The sequence below is a fragment of the Felis catus genome, chromosome B1 (assembly GCF_018350175.1).
Source record: "Felis catus isolate Fca126 chromosome B1, F.catus_Fca126_mat1.0, whole genome shotgun sequence".
Classification (NCBI taxonomy): domain Eukaryota; kingdom Metazoa; phylum Chordata; class Mammalia; order Carnivora; family Felidae; genus Felis; species Felis catus.
This window is the reverse complement of record NC_058371.1, coordinates 110,773,846-110,794,595: the sequence shown is the minus strand read 5'-3', so window position 1 is coordinate 110,794,595 and position 20,750 is coordinate 110,773,846. Positions and strand designations below refer to the sequence as shown.

General features: G+C 45.4%; 1 protein-coding gene and 2 long non-coding RNA genes across 3 annotated transcripts; 1 reads left to right on the top strand and 2 right to left on the bottom strand.

The window, feature by feature from the left end:
* Nucleotides 1-6,580: 6,580 nt before the first annotated feature.
* On the bottom strand, nt 6,581-8,758 carry LOC123385232. Its single transcript, XR_006597427.1, has 2 exons — nt 8,484-8,758; nt 6,581-8,089 (listed from the first exon to the last, which is right to left on the bottom strand). It is a non-coding gene; the product is annotated as an uncharacterized LOC123385232 (long non-coding RNA).
* Nucleotides 8,759-13,479: 4,721 nt separating this feature from the next.
* Nucleotides 13,480-16,214, bottom strand: NEUROG2 (neurogenin 2). Its single transcript, XM_023252857.2, has 2 exons — nt 15,838-16,214; nt 13,480-15,447 (listed from the first exon to the last, which is right to left on the bottom strand). The coding sequence occupies exon 2, from the start codon at nt 15,444-15,446 to the stop codon at nt 14,628-14,630; it is 819 nt and encodes a 272-aa protein (XP_023108625.1). The 5' UTR covers nt 15,447; nt 15,838-16,214; the 3' UTR covers nt 13,480-14,627.
* Nucleotides 16,215-16,792: 578 nt separating this feature from the next.
* Nucleotides 16,793-19,733, top strand: LOC102901853. Its single transcript, XR_440127.4, has 3 exons — nt 16,793-16,951; nt 18,407-18,485; nt 19,427-19,733. It is a non-coding gene; the product is annotated as an uncharacterized LOC102901853 (long non-coding RNA).
* Nucleotides 19,734-20,750: the final 1,017 nt, after the last annotated feature.

Here is a 20,750-nt window from a genome sequence, read left to right as displayed (position 1 = left end):
TTATATGGCGATTTAGAAGCTGTTCTATTTTTCTGCATGGCAGAGGGCGCCTGGGCTATGTTCGCTTTGTTGTTTGTCCAGCCTCTATTCTGTACTCTTAGCTAGAATGCCATGGAATACATGTGAATAAAAGTTCTCTTTAAAAAAATAAAGATTGGATGATTCCATACATGATATTCTACAACTTGGTATTTTCATCTACTAAGAAATTGCGGGCAATTTACCTCTTCCCAGTTTATCCCAAGGTAGACTTTCCCAGGAATAATGTAAATGGGAAGCATTACCATAACTTAATACAACTTTCTTGCAAAAGAGCCCTCCCAAATTGCATACCTGTAGTTCCACTAAAGCCATCTGGGAATAACCCTTCATATGTGTCTTTATTGTTTTATTTCACAGTTCCTGAATGTCCATCCCAGACTGATGCCAAATTGGTTGTCTCAAAATCATTTCTGTTTTTTAAAAAACATACAGATTCTGGGTTCTTGCTTCAAAAAAGTCATCCCATAAGTCTGAGGAAAGGGCTGGGAATCTATAAAATATAACACATATAAATATAAAATATAACACCAGTGATTCTGACGATCAGCCAGGTTTGTAGATAATGAAACCGTCAGTGTTTGCTGGAGAACACGTTACCGGTGTTAGTAGTGGGAGATGAGCTCGTGATTATCCGAGCAAGTCAGTTCACCTAGCAATACTCCATTCTTTTGTGATGATGTATACTCTTCCAGCACATGAATGTGCCAGGCATGAGGTAACTTATTCCCTACTGATGAACACTTAAATTGCTTCCAAACTTTTTTATTTTATTAGCAACACTATCATAAATATTTGTGTGTGTGTGTGTGTGTGTGTGTGTGTGTGAAGAACAGAGAGACAATGGGAGAGTTCCTGTAGGATAACTTCTTAAAAATGGAATTTCTGGTTCTAACAGTATATGCTTTTTGATTTTTGAAACAATTCGTCCAGAACCACATTATATAGACTCCTATATTGTCCCATAATATGTTATCAAAGGATGAAGTATTTTATTTCACCTCTCCAAAGAATTATATTCATTGTAGTTATTAACTGTAAATTACCTCAATATAAAGTCAATGGTAGTTACAATTATTCTAAATTGTTACTACTACAGTAAAACCTTGGTTTGCAAACATAGTTTGTTCAGGAAACATGCTTGTAACCCAAAGCATTTGTATATCAAAGCGAATTTCCCCATAAGAAATCATGGAAACTCAGATGATTCTTTCCACAACCCAAAAGTATTCATATAAAAATGATTACAGTACTGGAATATAATAAAAAATAACAAAGAAAATACAAAATATAAAGAAAAATAAACAAATTAACCTGTGCTTACTTTGAAAACCTTCGTGTCTGGTGTGAGGGAGACAAGAGAGAGGTTTATTGTACAGGACAACTTTCACTGTCACAAATGGAATCACTGCATCTTTTGGCTCCATGGAATTTTTTTCTTTTCCTTCAGCTTTAACAAGGAACCTATCCAATGACACTTGCTTTTGCCTCCTTCTGAGGATTTCACTGAAATATGACATTGTCGTTAAACAGATTCATTGTTCGCACTGCTACAGCTTTATTCTGGTGGTACGTTTTTTTCTACAAGACTTTGCACTGTTCCCCACATTCTACACATCTCCCTAATCTCATTTGAAGTGAAGGGTTCCTCTGCCTTTTTCTTCTTCTCCTCTGCAGATGAGAGGCTGATGTAGACTTCTTATAAAATTTTGCAATTTCGGCCACCTCCCTACCTTGTTCATATTCTTCATGATTTCCTTCTTAATTTCCAACTTAACCTCCATCTCCTTCTCACCACCGCCTTTCTTTTCAACCTTTCTCTGCATGGGGGCCATTGTATACACTCGCACAGATATTGACTAACCTCTTGTCATCGACTGTATTTAATGTAACTGGCAATAAGGCAGCAGAGGAAAGGGTCTATACCTGCAGGCAGCCTGACCTAGAATGAAGCAAAACCATTCCGAAGGTTTCTCTTGAATGGAAAAGCAAAGGACTGTCCATAGGTGCTTTGAAGTGACAAAAAACACACTAGTGCCCGTTGTGGGCACCTACCAATGTTCTGAAAAACCACTGATTTCTGCCAAACACTGTGGCCTGAGACCGGGAATCTGAGCGTGACCATCACCACAACCCAGCAGCAAGATGGGGGAGGGGGGGGGAATCATTGGCTCAGTTGTGATCATGTGGTGTTTGATGTCACATACTACTCCTGGAAGATATCGCTCATTTATCAAGTTAAAATTTATTAGAAATGCTTGCTTGTCTCGAGGAACACTAGCAGAACAAGTTACTTGCAATCCAAGATTTTAATGTATACATTTTTCTTTGATATTTTCATAAACCTGATGTAATTTTTAAAGCAACTAAAATTCTAAAGCCTGTATAATTTTATACTTAAAATATCATGTACATTTGGTACTCATAATTTTCAAGAAAATAGTGGAATAGCAATCATTTATTAGGACCTACTATGTGCCAAACACATGACATGCATTAGCTCATTTAACTATTAGAAATAGGGAACTAGGAGCACCTGGGTGACTCAGTCAGTTGAGCATCCACCTTTGGCTTAGGGCATGATCTCTCAGTTTGTGGGTTGAGCCTCGCATCAGGCTCTGTGCTGACAGTTCCAAGCCTGGAGACTGCTTCGGATTCTGTGTCTCCCTCTCTCTCTCTCCCTCTCTTGCTGGCACTCTGTGTGTATCTCTCTCGAAAATAAATCAACATTAAAAAAAATTTTTAAAAAGAAATAGGAAACTAAGCTCAAAATTAAGGTGCTTAAGACCACAAAGACAATATATATTAGAAGTGGGATTTGAACTCAAGCTGATTGATTCCCAAACCAAGCATGTAATACTCACAGTATTAAAATTATTTATTTTAGAGAAAGAAAGTGAGAGCACAAGGTGGGGGGAGGGCAAAGAAAGATGGAGAGAGAGAATCCCAAGCCTGCTCCACACCAAACATGGAGCCCGACATGGGGAAGGGGGAGGCTCAATCCCAAAACTGTGAGAACATGACCTGAGTCGAAATCAGGAGTAAGATGCTTAATCAACTGAGCTGCCCAAGCACCCCTCAAATTTAACTTTATTTTGTTGTGATAGCAATGTGAATGGAAACTCAAGTATATTAAAATGCAGGTAGAAAGGCATTGCTATTGACTCTTAATGTCTTCAAACAATTGTGTTTATATAGAATATATCTGAGCCCCTAACTCCCACCTCATTCACTACCTCACAATATTATTGTAAGTATGCTTTTCTTAGCTCTGGAAGATTCCAGATGCAGCTTGAAAAGATGAAGTATTGTGTAAAGAAGAAAAACTAGAATTTAGGCAGACCCACTTATGACCACATCTATGACAGAGGTTGGGTGAAATGTTAACATTTGAACAAACTTTCTTCTTATCAAGGAATCAATGGGGGGAAGGGACATTGAGATGTGTCTTAATTGAGTATACATATAAATAGGAACTTAGAACTGACTATTCTTTGTCTATAAAAAATTACTTCATGGAGCACCTGCATGGCTCAGTCAGTTAAGCATCCCACTCGGTTTAGGTCATTATCTCGCAGTTCTTGAGTTTGTGCCCCCCGTTGGGATCTCTACTGTCAGCGCAGAGCCCACTTCAGATCCTCTGCCCCCCCTCCCCCCGCGCTCACTTTCTCTCTCTCTCAAATATAAATAAACATTAAAAAAATTTCTTCATCAACATTAACACAACAAATATTTATTGAGCTCCTACCGTGTGGGAGGCACTACTATAGGTGATGGAGATAGCACCGAACAAAGCACGCGCATGCACGTGGGCACGCACAAACACGGGTCCTCCTGGCATTTGCATTCTAATGAGGGAAGACAATGTAAACGAGTTACTTGTTGGTGATTCATGTAAGAAAAATGACGATGGGTGGGCGTTTCCAAAGTAAGGGTACAATGTAACTGGAACAAGACTACAAAAAATCATAGATGTATTTCATATATCGTCTAACTGAATCAGTACCTAAAAATAAGCTACAAGTTTATAAAGGTCATTATTGACTTGGAGCTCTCCAAGTCTCTGCATCATGAAGGGAAAATCAAACCTCCTTAGGAAAAGATGGATACTTTTGTTTCTTTTCATGAAGTTCAGTGACAGAGTAGAGGACGTCATCTAGCCTTTGGAAACAAAGTATTATTCTAAGTTGATGCTAGGTGAACACTAGTTCATAGGAGTGAAGTAAAAACCGTAACTGACCTGCTTGGGGCTGGTTACTTCAGATTTCACTACCTCTCTCTGTTCTACAACTCTCTGCGCTGAGGCCCACCCTCTCCCTTCTTCAGCAAACCAGACCGTCATGTTAATAAGAGTTGATTTGTAAATAGCGTCTCCCTCACCCCATCTCTACCCCCCTTTGGCCAGGCTCCTACTTTTCTGCTCAATGGCACAGATGCGGCTTTGAGCTGACTGGGACCAGGCAGCTATTAGCAGCAAATCCAGTGAGGGAAATTAATGAAGGGGACAGCTAATAAAAGACAGCTCAGGACAGCCAGACTAACTTGCTCGGAGCAGTAATTAACTTTTTTTTTCTTTCTTTCTTTTTTTTTTCTTTTCTTTTTCTTTTTTAACTCATGAAGGTAAATATGCCATCAGCACTGGTCCAACTCTTCTTTATTAAAATGGAGAGAGCAGAGCTATTCATGGGGACCTGAGACTTAATCTGTTTTACCCCAAGAAGAACAATTTTAAATTACTTATGTGATGTGTTTATAGATCCATGATGTCCAAATCAAGAGACGCCTTTAAAGATGAGAAATAAAGGAGGCAGATGAAGGAATATGAGTCCCTGAATAAAAGACATAGTCATCCTCTGCCTGGACGCAGCTTAAAAGACAGAAATCTTTTTTAAAGGTTTGCTTTTCTTCCCCACCTAAAATGATTGGCTTCTGTTCAGTGCCAAGTGTTGAATGGAAAAAAAAAAAAAAAAAAAAAAAAAAAAGATCGGATTCAAGGTGCATGGCAAGTCTTACGTGTCAGTGTGAAATAATAGCCTAGCTTGAGGGACTTTTCAATTGTCTTCCTCAAACCTCCAGTTTCCATTTTTGAAGACCCATTTATTAAAGGCAACTTAAAATTTGGTTTCTCCATCCATTTTTAGAAATCAATATGGCTCTTTTAAAAATAAATCTTTCTGAGATCTCTTTTGCACTGCTGGTGGGAATGCAAACTGGTACAGCCACTCTGGCAAACAGTATGGAGGTTCTTCAAAAAGTTAAAAATAGAACTACCCTATGACCCAGAAATTGCACTACTAGGTATTTATCCAAGGGATACAGGGATGCTGTTCCAAGGAGCACATCACCCCAATGTTCATAGCAGCACCTTCAACAATAGCCAAAGTATGGAAAGAGCCCAAATGTCCATCAATGGATGAATGGATAAAGAAGATGTGGTATATATGTATATATATATACAAATGTATGTATATACAATGGAGTATTACTCGGCAATCAAAAAGAATGAAATCTTCATATTTGGAACTACGTGGATGGAACTAGAGGGTATTATGCTAAGCGAAATTAGTCAGAGAAAGACAAAAATCATATGACTTCACTCATATGAGGACTTTATGACACGGAACAAATGAACACAAGGGAAGGGAAGCAAAAATAATATAAAAACAGGGAGGGGGCAAAACATAAGAGACTCTTAAATATGCTGAACAAACAGAGGGTTACTGGAGGAGTTGTGGGAGGGGAGCTGGGCTAAATGGGTAAGGGACATTAAGAAATCTACTCCTGAAATCATTGTTGCACTATATGCTAACTAACTTGGATATAAATTTTAAAAAGTAATTTTTTTTTAAAGTAAATCTTTCTAAAAAATACATTGAGATAAAGGGTGCCTGAGTAGCTCGGTCAGTTAAGCATTTGACTTTTGGCTCAGGTCATGATCTCATGGTTCACGAGTTCAATCCCTGCATCAGGCCCTGTGCTGACAGCTCAGAGCCTGGAACCTGCTACAGATTCTGTGTCTCCCTTGCTCTCTGCCCCTTCCCCACTTGCGCGCTCTCTCTCTCTCTCAAAAACAAATAACATTAAAAAAAAATTTTTAATTACCTGTGTGTCCCCTTATTAGGCTTGGGTACAAGAGGATCAAATGACATTATACAGTGAGTTTTATCCATAGGGTCCCAGGAATCAATCTACTCTTCAAATGAATCTCCAGAACCTATCAAACCACTTCAATCACATTCTGATAGAATGAGGCAAAAACATAATTACCTTCAGGGCTCTCTCAAGAATAGGTGGCTTCATTCAAGAGGGACAGGTACCCAGATAATGGGTGCCCTCCCTGCAAAATTGCCCTCAATCAGTCACTACTATACAAAGGAGAGCACAGCTCCATATTAATAATTATTTCCCACAATGTAGCAGAAAGAGCAGGTGTGGTAAACAATAGAACTTTATACAATGTTCGTTTCTACATCAGCAGTGTGGAGAAATAAAATTAAATCTTATTAAAATGAGATAGAGAAAAGTAGGGACAGGGATAACATGTGCTTCAAAAATGAAAACAGCTTTTATTATATAACGTATGTAACATACGCAAATTTATAGAAAGAATAGTGGTTTCCAGGGTAGGGAAAATAGGAGTTGTTATTTGATTGGTACAGTGTTTCAGTTTTGCAAAATGCACAAGTATGGGGATTACTTGTACAACAATGTAAATATACTTAAAGCTACTAGGCTTACAAAATGGCTAAGATGATTTTAAAAATCACTTTTAGGATGGCTATAGATTTCCAGGCATTAAAGCTTTTTTTGCATGGCTGTAAATAAAAACTAGAATGGTTTTTGTAACAGAATCTTCAAGCTTTTCAGAGATTAGTTACCAAGTTTTAGTCAACTATAAGACATTGTTTTGCTGCAAGTAAGTTATGTAGTCCCCAAATAAATGTACATGCGTATTAATCAGAGTAGGCTATTACAATGCAATCATATAACCACCAAGTCCTAGTGGCTTTTAACTCACAAGTTTCTTCTCTGTCACTCAACATCCACTGCAAGTTTAGGTGACTCAGGAGGACCACTGCTGCTTATATGGCCATTCAAAAGCCCAACCAGCTTTACTATTTGTCCTCACCATGTCAAGAGAAGAGGAAGATAGAGACCAGAGATGGGGCCCCACCCAATACTAAGGGCCCTGAACATGCCCAATAGGGTTAGAACATCAGATACTGGTGGAGACTAGGCATGTCCTCCACAATATCCAGCAGCAGGGTTTTGTCAGATGGAATGAAATGAAATAATGGGCTTTGAATAATCATCAGATCAGCTCCCTCTGTATAGTTTAGAACTTTTTGCTTTGAAAAAACTCTAGGGAGTCTAGAAAACTCCCCCCGGTATGAGAGAGCAGAATAGTCTAAGATTCTAGAACTGTTCTACATGAGGAGAACTCAACGCTTTTTAAATGATTTGGTCACAAAAAAGAAAACTCATTTTTCACTGCATTCTTTCTGAACTTCCCAGACCGAAGACGTTGTCAGGTGGACTCTAAGTTTCCTGCACAGGACAGGAGCGTCTTTTGCCAATGCCAACAAGAGCTTGGGAAAGGCTTGCCTGTGTACATACTCCCTGCCATGTGGATATGGTGCAATCATTTTTCTTCCAACTCAAGAGAAGCACTGGATTTGAATTCAGGACTTTCAAGATTCTTTTTCCTGCTCCACCAGGAAAACGATGTTTCACTTCCCTACTTCCAAGTTTCTGCCATGGCAATCTTTGAGAGTTAAGGAAAATAAAACTAGTTCAGATGGGCTTGATTTTTTTTTTTAATGTTTGATCATGTTCTAGGCACTGTGATATGAAAGAAGTATTAATGCATCAATACCATACTTATCCAAGGTTATGGTTACACTTTCCTCCACATAGTTTCAAAGATGTGTTGAAGGTCTTAACTCCACGTGATTTCTTTTTTCAAAATTAGCTGGAAAAAAATTATATCTTCACATTGAATCAGTCTTCTTGTATTTGCTTGCATGTTGTGTTTCGTTAGATGTACAAGCTTGAAAAAACAAAATCAAATTAAAGTTATACTCAGAATCCCTCGTTTTTAATTGTTTCAAGGCATCCCAAGATTTATGTACTACAGAAAGCAAGCCACGGCAAGCCTGTGGGCTTACTCTTTTGTCACACTGCCACTAGTTTGGCTTCTTTCTGCTATTCTTATACCGAGGAGGCAATAAACCCCCTTGAGAGTCATGGAGCTGCCCGTGGAGCCCTGACGGTGCGGAGAAGCTTTTATGCCAAAATACAATGCACAAAGGGATCATAAACACGTTTGAAAAGGAAGATGACCTCTTTGTCACAAGGAATTAGGCTTTATTGCAAGCTGCTGCCATGGAAACCAGCCCTGAGTTTCCCTCTGCTTATTTTGAAGGTTCCTGTTTCCATGTTACATGGACTTCAGCACTTTTATTTCATTGTTGCTGGATCAAATAAAATAGGTGAAAGGTTTTGGTTCTTGGCGCCGCTGTTGACCATCTCCAGGTACTCGTCCAGGCACTGGAGGGAAGAGAAAGAGGTGGTGATGGTGTCATGAGAAAGCAAGGAGCAATGTGGAAAGACCTTGGTGGCACAGTCTGCTCCCTGCAATTCAACAAGATCAGAGAAGATACGCCCTCGTTTCTAGACCTTTGAAAAGCCAGTTACAGTGCAAACAGCCTCTCCTGGAGACGTGTCCTTTGAAAGAAATTTAACTTTTTGCAACTAGATTTCTTACACCCCTGGAATTCAATGTACACTATTAACTACAGTGCCTACCAGGTCACATGAATCTAAAAGCACTGCCCCCAAAGTCCAACCAAAATTAAAAGTATGCTTCCACTGGGAGGAATCTTAGATCCCAAATCCTTTTATTTCTTAAGAAATGCGACTTTTGTACGGTGAGAAACTTGACATGAAAACCTAATGCTGACACAGTTACAGCCTTGACAAGTACCAGGGAAAAATAAGTAAAAAGAGAACTGATAATGAGCTAACCACCACTGAAGCTCTGAGATCCCAAAGCTGGTTAGAACACCTGATGAGTAATGGCCCCGAGTCCGCTCGGTGAGAGGCGGGGGCTAGAGAGGGAGAGGAAAGCCCTGCGGATCTTCCTTCCCGCCTGCAGCTCCCCACCCCCAACCCTAAGGGATTCCGGCGCTCTGATCCCAGGAGGCTGAGCCCTTTTGGAAGGTGAGAGATCTGCTAGGTGGAGCGCAGAGCTGGCCCCTGTCCGGGTGCTCAGGGAGTCCCGGCCTTTCACTGGGTGTTCCTGGTCGATAATCCAAGTTGACTTTGCCCCTTTGCGCTGTGAGTTGCTGGAGAAGCCTGGTGCGAGCGAAAGCAGACAGGAGCACTCTTATCGCCCTCCCTCTTCCTCCGCCCGTGGCACCAAGGGGGGGGGGGGGGTGTCATTTGTTGTAGTGCGCACACCATCGGGATCCTTTCCCACTCCATCCTCCCGACTCACGCCACCTTGCAGGAAAATAATAGCTTCGGCCACACTGGCTTTCCAGTTCTGCTTTCTGGATGACTGCATTTCTTTGCTCCTCTCTCCTGTCGGGGACCATCTAAAACTGCCCCCAAGTGGTGTTCCCAGGAGACCCCCCGGATCCGACTCGGGGACTAAAGAGCAACTCACTTCATCTTCCTCGGTAAGAGGAGCTCATCCAGGCTGAATAAAGCAAACTGGAAAAAGGAAACCAGGGGGTGGGGGTGGGGGTGGGGGTGCAGGGAGAACCGCTCCTGCAGTTCTCGCTCCTCCCCGCCCGGCCGGACCTTGCGGGTGCCCACTGTGTGCCACGTGGGGCGGCCCCTAGCGAGCCGCACCGCCCCCCTCCCTCCACATCCACACCCAAAGGTTTTGGAAAAGAAACTAACTGCCCAGAGCAATGAACCCTAGAGGATAGGGAGAGGGGGTGGGGGGTGAGAACCCTCGTTTTTCACACTCACACACACACACCCCTTTTTTGACATTCCTTAAGTGTAATCATTAAAATGAATTTTTAAAAAAGGGAGGCAGCAGCTTAACGCTGCTGTTTCTGACAATCTGCCCCACACACTGTTAGCGAAGTGAAAGATCTGGACCGAGCTTTGTTGCTTCGCTACCAATAGCAGACTTGGGGAGACCAAGCCTCCGATTTCTGGCTACATCAAAGCACTGATTATGCAAATACCCCCCCCCCCTTTATTTTTAAGAATAAAATGGAAGGGGAATTATTTATCACACAATGAACCCCCTGCCAGGGAGGGAAACAATAGATCAGACCAGATAGCCCTTCTAGCCCCAGGCTGGGGGAGCGGGAAGGGGGGTGCTGGAGCCCTCACGTTTTATTGGTCTAACCTAATTTCACTAATTCTCTTTTCACACATTTTCTTTTGCGGATTCGGAGGCCGGGACTTTCACGCTCCCGGGAGCGCCCTGCATCGGTGCGATTCAAGGGCTGCCTGCTTTATTTAATTAATACATTCAAAGCTCGCCTGGGAGCCCAAGAACTGAGGGGGCGCTGCGCCGGGGGATTGTGGGGGGCGGGGGGTGAGGAGGCCCGGCACGCGGAGGAGGCGCTTTTAACGGGTTCCAGGTGTCGGTGCCCAGAAGTCAGAACCTGCCCAAGGCTGTGCAATGCAGGGGGTGCGCCCGACGAACGGCGGCAGGCGGAGGGCGAGACGGGTGGGGGACTCGCAGCTCCCAGCCTCTCCCGCAGCCGGGGCCTGCCGCAGCCAGAAGCCCTTGCCATCAGGACCCGGGGGTGTGCGCGGCTAAAGCGGGCCTTGGGCCCGGATGTCCCTCGTGCGTAATCGGGCTAAACTCGGAGAAGGACCGACGACCCCTCGCCCTCTCCCGGCCAAGGCCGCCCTGGGCCTTCGGCTGCCCTAGCCTCAGCCTGCAAGGCTCAACTCCTGCTCAGGAGCGGCGGGACCCCGGGCTCCTCTAACCTCGGCTGGGCCTGGGCCGGGGTCCCGCGGCGGGCCCAGCAGTTGGCAGCCCACCTCTCTGCTTTTTTTCCTCCTTGTTGGCCCTCAGCTGGATTTATTTAAAATCTGGTGAAGAAATAATAAGGCTGTTAACAAGTCTTGGGCAGTTCAGAACAAATAAATATAACCTGTGCCGGAAACCTGACGGCGTCGAAGCCACGTTTCCAAAGAGGACAGAACCAGGCTTCACACCTCTCAGCCATTAGGTAAACACGCGCAGCTCACGGGCTGGCGCGCTGGAAAGATCTAGCAACTCTGCTGGTGCGGGACTGGCATCGGAAGAACATCGCCTTGGCCTTGTTTGAAACGTATGCCATCAGATAGCTGCCAGAAAAGAATGGCCGCTCGGCGGCCCACGAGCCCTCTCGGTGTAGACAGACCAGCTCTTCATGGTGTGGTCAAAGCGTGGGGAGGAAAAGGAGAAACTGGAAGAGCGACTACACTCGCTACTGCAGAAGCAGCGGCTTCAACCGTGTAATTCTCATTCCTACAGAGGCGAGGAAAGGGCCGTAGGGCCTCAGCCCACGCGCTGTGGAAGTTGCTGTAGGTTGGGGAGGAGAACTTCCAGCGCGAAGTGAGGCAGAAAGAACATCATTCTTAAGCACTAAGAGAGATTGGACGCCATAAAAAATAATTGCACCAATTTAGTATAAAATAAGGTCTGCTCTAGATGGGGAAGAGAAAGCCTGAGTGTAGATCACAAATGGTGGATGGAATTCTGGCCATGTGTGACCACTGACGTCTATGGGGACCGACAAGCTCCAGCTAAACAGGTCTCTCTGGTGCCTGCTAAGCTGAGCAAAGTAGCGGGTCTAGTCGTTCGCTGTATTACTCTTACTCAAAGCTGTGATTACTGGACCATCTGACCATGCCTCTCCAAGTAAACAATGAGTGTCACCTGTTAATGGGGTCACCTCACCAACTGAGGAGGTTTCCCCTAGTCTTGGGAGAGTAACTGCACCTGAGAGTTTGCCTCCACAGACCTGTGCCATGAACTGTTTCTTTGGCAAATTTCTGAAAGCAGCATCTTTTATCAACATAAGCCGCGTCATGATGAGAACAATTATTTGGCACTAACACTGACATTTTAAAACGCCCATACATACTACAATTGTTTTGCTTACAATTGTTTAGCTTCTTAAACATTAGAATTACAAATGTAAATATGAGGTATGGCACTTTTTTCTCATATCAGATAATCAAGAGTGCCTAGGAATAACAGGCTTGAAAATAGAAAGGTATTCCAACAGGTCTCTGTTATGTCCAGCTATGAAAACAAAGCAAAACCCTGGCTCGGTTCTTCCTTTGATAAAAAATGGAGTCATTAAGATATTAAACACTTAATATTTTCCATATGGATAGACAGGAGGAGTCATTTCAGATAGATATCTCAGGAGAAATTATTGTTGCTTGAAGCAGAGGACTGGAGGATTTAACCCAAACCAGAAGCAGATATGAAGTTCATGGGCCGTGGGGGAGTTGGACATGAATGACCATTTCTTTGCTAAGGTGTTTTTTAAGCTTGTGTAGTCCAGTGGACACCCTCCCCCCAAGGAAGGGGCTTAAATCTAGAATGGGGTCAACCTTCACTTGGTCATCTTTTTTTTTTTTTTTTTAATAATTTATTGTCAAATTGGTTTCCATACAACACCCAGTGCTCATCCCACTTGGTTGGTCATCTTTGGCCCATGGTGCTATTCATTTCTGCTTTGGAGATTGAAGTGCAAGTTATAGAGTTTTGTGCTTTGGAGATTAGGAAACCATTTTTGCTTTCTCTTTGAAGAAGTTTTGGCTATGTAATTATTCTAACAAAAAATGAAAGCTGAGCTATTTCCCTTAGATACAATTTTATCCCAGCTCACTCTGAGTATTTTTTCTCCAGGAGTTTGCTTTTCAAACCAACAAGCTTGTTAAAGCAGCTAATACAAAATCAGCTTCTGATAATGAATTATAAATACAATACAAATGCTAGAACTGGAAGGGGGCCTTCCTTAGAAGTCATTGTCTAATTCCTACAATTTACAAATAATAATTGAGACTCAAAGTGTAGGCACCACATTTTTACACATTCTAACAAGAAATTTCAACTTCACTATCTCTTTTTCAATCAAGGTTTCTGAACTTTGGAAATTACCGTGATTTAATTATCTTTTAATCCCCACCCCTTTTTTACTGATCTCGTATATCAGAAATTGATTTCTTAAAAATCAAATTTTGGTTGTATGCAGAGCAACACTCTGATGTCAGTGTTAATGTCTCAAATATGATTCAGCTACTTGTGATTTCTTAGACCTTATGTGTCAGTGAAATTCTACACACAAACACTGATGAAAAATACAAGGACTCTACTCAGTTTGCTATAAGGGGAATTTCACAAAGACACAACACATTCTTCTAAAAACCACATAAGCAGGCAAAAGTTACAACACACAGAAATTATGAAAATTATATATTTTATTTATAGTTTAATCACAAGAACAATTTTTTTGTTCAAGATGTAAATACATACTAGAATAAACTCTGTAGAATATACAAAAAATACATACTTTTCCCATGAAAAATTTCTTTATAATAAATAGAAGGGAACACGTGTGTGGCTGATCCTGATAATGCTCCGTGTCTGCTTAGGTTTTCAGTCTGTTGATTTATTTTTAATCTCTTGAAAGACTGGGGGAGTTCCTTCTCCCCTAAAAGGTCGAGATAAATAATGCATGAAGCAATCCTCCCTCCTGATTTTTCCCTTTTCCTCCACATTTTTCCTTTTGATAGAGAGTTCAGCCTAAATTTCCACGCTTGCATTCAATCATTACAAAGCCTACAAATTATACAATGACTTCTAACCTGGCCCTCTAACAAAACAACTTTTTCCCCCCTTATAAATCATAAGAGACAGATGGCAAAATGGAGAAGAAAAAGGAAAGAGAAGGACGGGACAATAGGCATTGTGACGAATCTGGGAAACAGAACAAAGTGCACATCAGAGAGGGAAAGTTTGGTTTGACAGGTGAAATTCCCACAGCCCGCAGACAGCAATGGGAATAAAGCAGATGCCAGCCATTGCAAATCTGTAGATAATATTATTACCGGTAAAATCATTCAGATGCTAAGATACATTTCTTTCTACTCGACATTAACATCTCTATGTAGAAGCAAAGGTGAAGAGATCAGAGGAACCAGTTGCATTCCCCCTGGGAGATTCACACGCACTGCGCCGGGTCCCTCTGGTGTTACAGAGAGGGGGAGGAGCGTCAGTCCGCTCTGCAAACTCTTTAGACTGGCCACCTTCTTTGCTTCCCAGAATCTTTTTAGCCTTAAGAAACTCCCCCTCCCCCCCCAAACTCTACCATCCTCTTTGACAATAAGCTCCATCACACCTTCAATAAATTAGAGACCGTCTGACGGAAGGAAACCCTTGGCCAAGGAATGCAGCAAACAACCCAGGAGTCAGAACGGCTACATCTGCCCTGCGAAATGAGATGGTTTCCAGGGCATAGAAGTGGGGACAGGAGAGGGGTGGGAGGGCTTGGTCCAGGACAGGAAAGGGAACCCACTAAGGCCTGGCGCGGGTAGCAAGGATGGCAGTTCTAGATACAGTCCCTGACTATGGGGAGGTGAGGTGCGTAGCGGTGCTTGTCGGGAGGTGGGGGCTGCCAATAGTCCATGTCAGAACCAGCCGGGCTGGCAGGAGATAAAGTGCAGCTGTAGGGGGAGGTGGAGTTGGAGGACGCCGAGGAGGACGGCGCCGGGCTGTTGGTGCAGCTCCAGGTGGAGGCAGGCGACGGACTGTCTCCGTTGCTGCTCAGGGAGGCGCTAGCGCTTCCTGGACTCAGCAACACGGTCTCGGAAAAGAGCGCCCCCGGCAGGCCTCCGCCGCCACCCCCGCAGTGGTCCGCCAGGCGAAGGGTCTCGGTAAGCGCCCAGATATAATTGTGGGCAAAGCGCAGGGTCTCGATCTTGGTAAGCTTGGCGTCCTCCGGAAACGTGGGGAGTACCTCGCGCAACGCGTCCAGCGCCGCATTGAGGTTGTGCATGCGGTTGCGCTCACGGTTGTTGGCCTTCAGTCTACGGGTCTTCTTGATGCGCTGCACGGTCTCGGCTGTCTTGGCGCCGCGGGAAACGGCCCGCGCCCTGGAGGGGCGCCGCTTGCATTCATGCACCAGACCCAGCAGCCGCGCTGGCCGGCAGCCCTCAGCTCCGGCCGACGGGCCGCCCAGCCCCCCGGGCCCGGCCTCGGCCCCAAGCTGCCGTCGCGCCCCTCCCGACGCGCCCAGCTCCTCCTCTTCCTCCTCGTCGGCGCTGGACGACAGCGGGGTGAGGGCAGCCGAGGCGGGGGAGGCCGAGCCGAGCAGGACCAGCACGTCCTCTTCCTCCTTCAACTCCAAGGTCTCGGATTTGACAAACATCCTACCGGGGAGAGCGGGGAGGAAGAAAGAACCAAACGAGATGTAAATACAGAAGCAGAGGCACGTTCTTGGTGCCAGCGGAAAGTACTCCTGCGCGCACCCACTAGGACTGGTTCGGAAGGGCGGCGCCAAGGAGGAACGTAGTTAGGGAGGAGACCCCGCCAGTGCTCTCCAAGCTCAGGAGAGCCCCTCGTTGTGTCCCCGCTGCCAGCCAACAGGGTCCCGCCCTCGGCTGGTCGACCTCGCGGCTGTATCCCGCCCGGAAAGAGACAGCAGCCCCTGGGACAAAGATTCTGTGCCTGCAAAGGGTGCTCGGACGTGGTGGAACAGAGTGCCGGAAAAGAGTGCCGGAAACACCCTTCCAAGTTGGAAGACACCGGCGGATACTTACGTAGTTCGCTCCCTCAGCGCGTCTCGGCGAAGCTATTACTTTGGCGTGTGCTGCGATTCTCCGCGCTGCCGGGAGCGCAGCGCTGCGTCCTTCTCTTAACGTGAAAGCGGCGGATCTGGCGCGGCTCCGCGGGGGACCTCTCCGACTGGCGAGTTTGCCAAGAGCCCCGGAGGCCGCGGCGATCCGCCCGGGTCTCGTGTGTTGTGGTGGTGGTGCGTGTCTGTCTGTCAGTCAGTCCTCGGCCGTGCAGCTCCTGGCACGCGACTCCCGGGCACTCCAGTTAAAGCGAAGCTGCTTGTGGTTCAGTGGCTGCGTGTCTGGCACACGACTCTCCTTAAAACCCCTTATATACCACCAAGAAAACAATCAGATCTGCCCCCAGGGCCCCCACCTCCCCCCCAACCCCTGCCGCCGCCTCCTCCTCCCCCCTGTGCAGGCCCCCCTTCTCCCCCGCTTTTCCCTCCCCCGGCTTATTCTTTTCATTGCATTATCATCATTCATTTCTTTCTCTTTCTTCACCCACTTCCCCCCTCCCTGGCCCTGCCATCCATCCTCCTCCTCCCATCGCCCCCCGCCTCTCTTTTCCCCCTTTATCTAATCAGCATAAAATGGTTCTAAAGCTCCTGTTGGAGCTCGAGGCTGCGGTCGGAGCGGCTGAAGCCGCGGTGGCAGCTTCAGCTCAAGCTGCGGCTGTTGTCGCCGCCGCTGCCCATTGTGATTGGTGGCTCGCGCTCGGCTGGAGCGTGCCGCTAATTTATTAATGAATGGAGGTCGCGAGGCGCAGCTGGCCAATCAGGGCGCCCCGGACTCCGGGAGGCCTGCGAGCCACGCGCACCGGAGCCCGCTCCCTTTCAGCAGCTCATTAGGGGCCGGGGCGCCGGGGGCCGTTGGGGAGACGGAGGCTACCTCCCCCCGCCCCCGTCCTTGCGGCCGCACCCCACCCCCAGCCCCGGCGCGCGCTCGCGCACCGCACCAGGCGCTGCCCGGCCTCTCAGCTCCCGGACGTTGAGCTCCGAGGAATTAGTTAATGGGGGTCAGAATCTCGGAGAAAGCAGCAACCCTCTGGTGCTACCCGGCGTCTCTTGGCAAAGCCTCTTAGGAGCTGTACCAAATTGTAAATGGTTTTAAAACGCATTCATTTGGTCAAGGGAGGAGTGGGGTGTGGGTGGCGAGTTGTGGGCACATGGTGGGCAAACGTGTTTAGGTTCCAGAGAGAATGGCGTAGAAGGGTGAAGGAAGAGGACGTTGGAAGGTTCATCGAGGCGTCTCCTAGAAGGGGAGATCCAGTGCGGGAGCGGTAGATGGGCTTTTAGAGGATGTGAGAATAAACGCACTCACAGGTTAAAGCTAAAACCCTCCTCATTTTGCCGGTGACAAACGGAGTCTCCGGGAACCGACACAGGTTCTGTCTGTTCGTTTGCTTTGTTTTGTTTGTTTTGTTTTGGGGTTTAACCCCGGTTTACGGCAGAGCCAGACAACAAGGTGGCTTCCTTGCAAGGGTGGGAGCCAGCGGAGTGGGAGGAGCGGCCGACCTGCAGCGCCTGTGAGCGCCTGGGCTGAGCTGACATTTCCGTGACCTCTGCTCCGCGCTGGGGGGCGTTGTAGGGACAAGGGGCCCGTCCTCCCGATACTCGGCGCTTTTCAACGGGAAAATAGAGCCGAGGGCTACTGGACTTCGGAGGGAACTTGTTCTGAATTGCTCGTCGGCCCTCCCTCTCTCCTCCTCCCCCACGCTCACGCCCACCCTCTTGTCGCCTTGACTGACTTTTCTTAGAGACAGAACCAGAGTCCCTAGAAGTGTGTGTGCCGGATGGAGCATTAGACCGTGCCAGAGTAGCTGACAAGAATCTGGACTGCGGTAGATAGGAGAGGAGTCCCTTGAGTTCCCTTTTGCAAATTCAGTTTAAGCAAGGCGTATTTGGAATGGTGGAAGTTGAAAAGTAACAAGAGAGAAAAGATTCTTGTCTGCAGGTCTCTGTGTCATTCAGGTTGTAGGAATTGGAAACAAATTTATTTCAGAGAAGGGCATGATGAAAGCGGTTGTTAGTGCTTTGGCATGGTTTCAATTTGTTTAATGTTTTCTGCATGGAGTAACTGCAGGATTGGAAGGTGCAAAGTAAAGAAAATGAAAATTAGAATCCCGTGAAAGAGACTTTTGCCCACTGCAGCCCTCCAACCTCCAGACTCCCTTCTGTCTTGAGATGATTTGAAAACTGCCACAATTTTCACTTTGCTCGTTGATATTTGTGTTTTGCCTCTCTTCCCCTTGGAAAGAGCAAGTTCCCTACGCTTAAAAGCATTATTTCTCCAGATGCCCCCTCAATCTTTTCAGAACAGCTTGATTTCATGTGTTAGCAGTGCAAACATTTATAAAGAAGAGAGACACTTTCAGTCTCCAGAATACAGCATCTGCCTCTCTCACACTTCTTCGGGTCTCTGATTCTGGATCATGAGCCTACAGAATCAGAACTTCATAAAAGAGTTTGATCAAGCAGAAGATAGGTCAGTAGTAAAAGTTACCAGAAATGCTTTACCATGGTTGCATGTATATCTTAACATTATTTTGCAGGTGATGCTCACCGACACCAGACAAGTGAATACTCTTCACAGTCCCTCTAAAAGAAAGCCTTCAAAGTCATGGCTAGCAGGTAAAGATTGAAGGAACACAGGAACACTGCAGTGGATGCAAGATTTTTGTGTTAATTTGAGTGAAACAGAGGATGAGAAGGCTGGGTTCTGAGGAAATGATCAAAGACTGCTAAAAAGAAATACTGGGATGATGGGAGGAACCAAGCACGGAGTGTCAGTCTTTAGATAGATACATCTCATGTAGGAGTTGCCCGCAAAGAATGACAAGCCAATTGGTTAATGTATCAGAAAGCAAAGGAAGGTTTATTTCGGTATCAGTAGAAACGTACCCTTTGGACAGGTTGTTGTAAAATTTTGGTTTGGCTAGAAAGTGCTGGGTTGATACGATAAAATATATTTGGGTGAAGAACAGAATCAGAATCCAGTTAAGAAGAAGCTTAAAGGAAAATCTGGTAAATCTTGTATGACTCTACACAGAGATCCAACTGGGTCTAATGCTTAGTGCTAGTGAAACACACAATGGATTTCTTTAGTTGATTGTTAACAGCATTTCGGTGTCTGACTTCCCAGCTTTTATGTTCTCCCAGGTTTTATGTTTTTATGATGCACCAAAGGGGTGCATGCTTTCTCTTGTCAAAATCCAAACTTTCTACACCGTAAGAAGTTAATAATACATATTTAAGCATGTTCTGTGCAGATATTTAGTAAAGATAAAATATCATGAGGGTAAACTGCCCATTTTGGATTCCAGAAACTTCCTTCAAAAGGAAAAATTCTGCAGAGAAACTTAAGGTTTCAAACATAGACGTAAATCAGCTTCTAATCTTTATAAATATAAGGATATCATGGAGTTCATAGAATTTTATCTTTAAAATAAGGGCTTCTTTGGGTGTATGCAGTGGTGTATCTTAGATTACTGTGCAAAGTACAGAGTTTTTAAAAATCACCCTTTATATCATTTTGGAATTCTAAGAATTTTGGCTGTATGTTTGTGTTATAGTTTTCAAGAGAATCGTCACTCAGTAATAGAGCACTTCTGGAAATATTTCCCACTATGAAGAATATTATTTTTAAAAAGAAAAGAAAAGAAACAACCCCAAGAACAGTCTAACAATGCTAGTGAAGTCCAGAAACCAACCATTCACACTCAGTTGCAGAATTCTTTTTGTTCAGCATTTTGCTCAGTTTTGCTGAAAGAAAGAGATTTTAATTTGTACTCAGATGTGCGAAGACGTGACCGACGCCAAATATCCTTAGCTGGACTCTTCTAGCACTCTTTTAACTTAAATAAATTCAAGAGGCACTTGTGTGGTCTAAAAGATTGTCCAGATGAAACGAGGCTGAAATGTTATGCGAAGGGGGAGGGGAGCGCGTGAATAGCATCAGTGAGGACGGTGACCGAGGGCCGCTCCTGTCCACTGCGTGAACTGTCCTGAAGGGTCAAACTGTTCATCTTCAGCCCTTCTTTCAGTGTGCAATCCTACTTTAAGAGAACAAAAGCTCAAAGCAGGCAGTTATCAAGAGATGGGAGCACAATGATTTAAACTCATCCCTAAGCCTTCGAAAGAAAGGGGGTCGAATCGTGTAGCGAGAGAAAAGTGAAGTAAGGGGAGGGGTGAGAGGGTGGAGATCTTTAGAAAGTCTTTGTTGCCTCTAAGAAGCTTGAACTTTGAGGCGACCCAAAAGCCCTAAAGTTTAGGGTAGGTGTTGCTGTGGGGCCATAGGCTACATCCCATCCACACTTCGACCTCACAAGTGGCCAAAGAGGGCAAATGGTCTCCTCCCCAAACTCACGCTGCTGCAGGTGAATGCGGGGGTGAGGGTGGGCGGGGAGGCCGCGAGGGAGGGCTCTTTTCCCAGAGTGCAGGAGGAAAAATTTGCCTGCCCAGCGAGCCTGTCCCCCAATTCCCAGTAAACCACCCTGCCTGCAAGGAGAGGGAGCGTCTACACCCTGCTAAAAGGATAGGGTGCCTTGCCTGCCAAAGGGATTTTATAGCCTAATGGCCTAATCCCCCGAGGGAGCGCTCAGAAAGGCGTAAAGATGGAGAGAAAAAGTTAGCCAATCCTGAAAATCGTTAGTTCTTCACTGGGGGCTGCAAACACCGTTTCCAGGGCCGGGGAGGCCGGGCTGGAAAAGGTTAGCTTTCCTCGCCGAGGACTCCTCGCGCTGCCAGAGTTCGTTATTTGTGACGACAAGCGCTGGCAGCTAGTGTGAACTCGGGTATATTGGCGGTCCCCTTCCGGGGGGAAAAAAAAGAAAAAACAAAACTATGTGAAATCACGCCCCACTTTCGTCCTGGACCCCTGCATGGAATTCCCAGTCT

Bases quoted from the DNA above. Each gene is read 5' to 3' on its own strand.
- NEUROG2 (XM_023252857.2), bottom strand. From the start codon at position 15,446: ATGTTTGTCAAATCCGAGACCTTGGAGTTGAAGGAGGAAGAGGACGTG.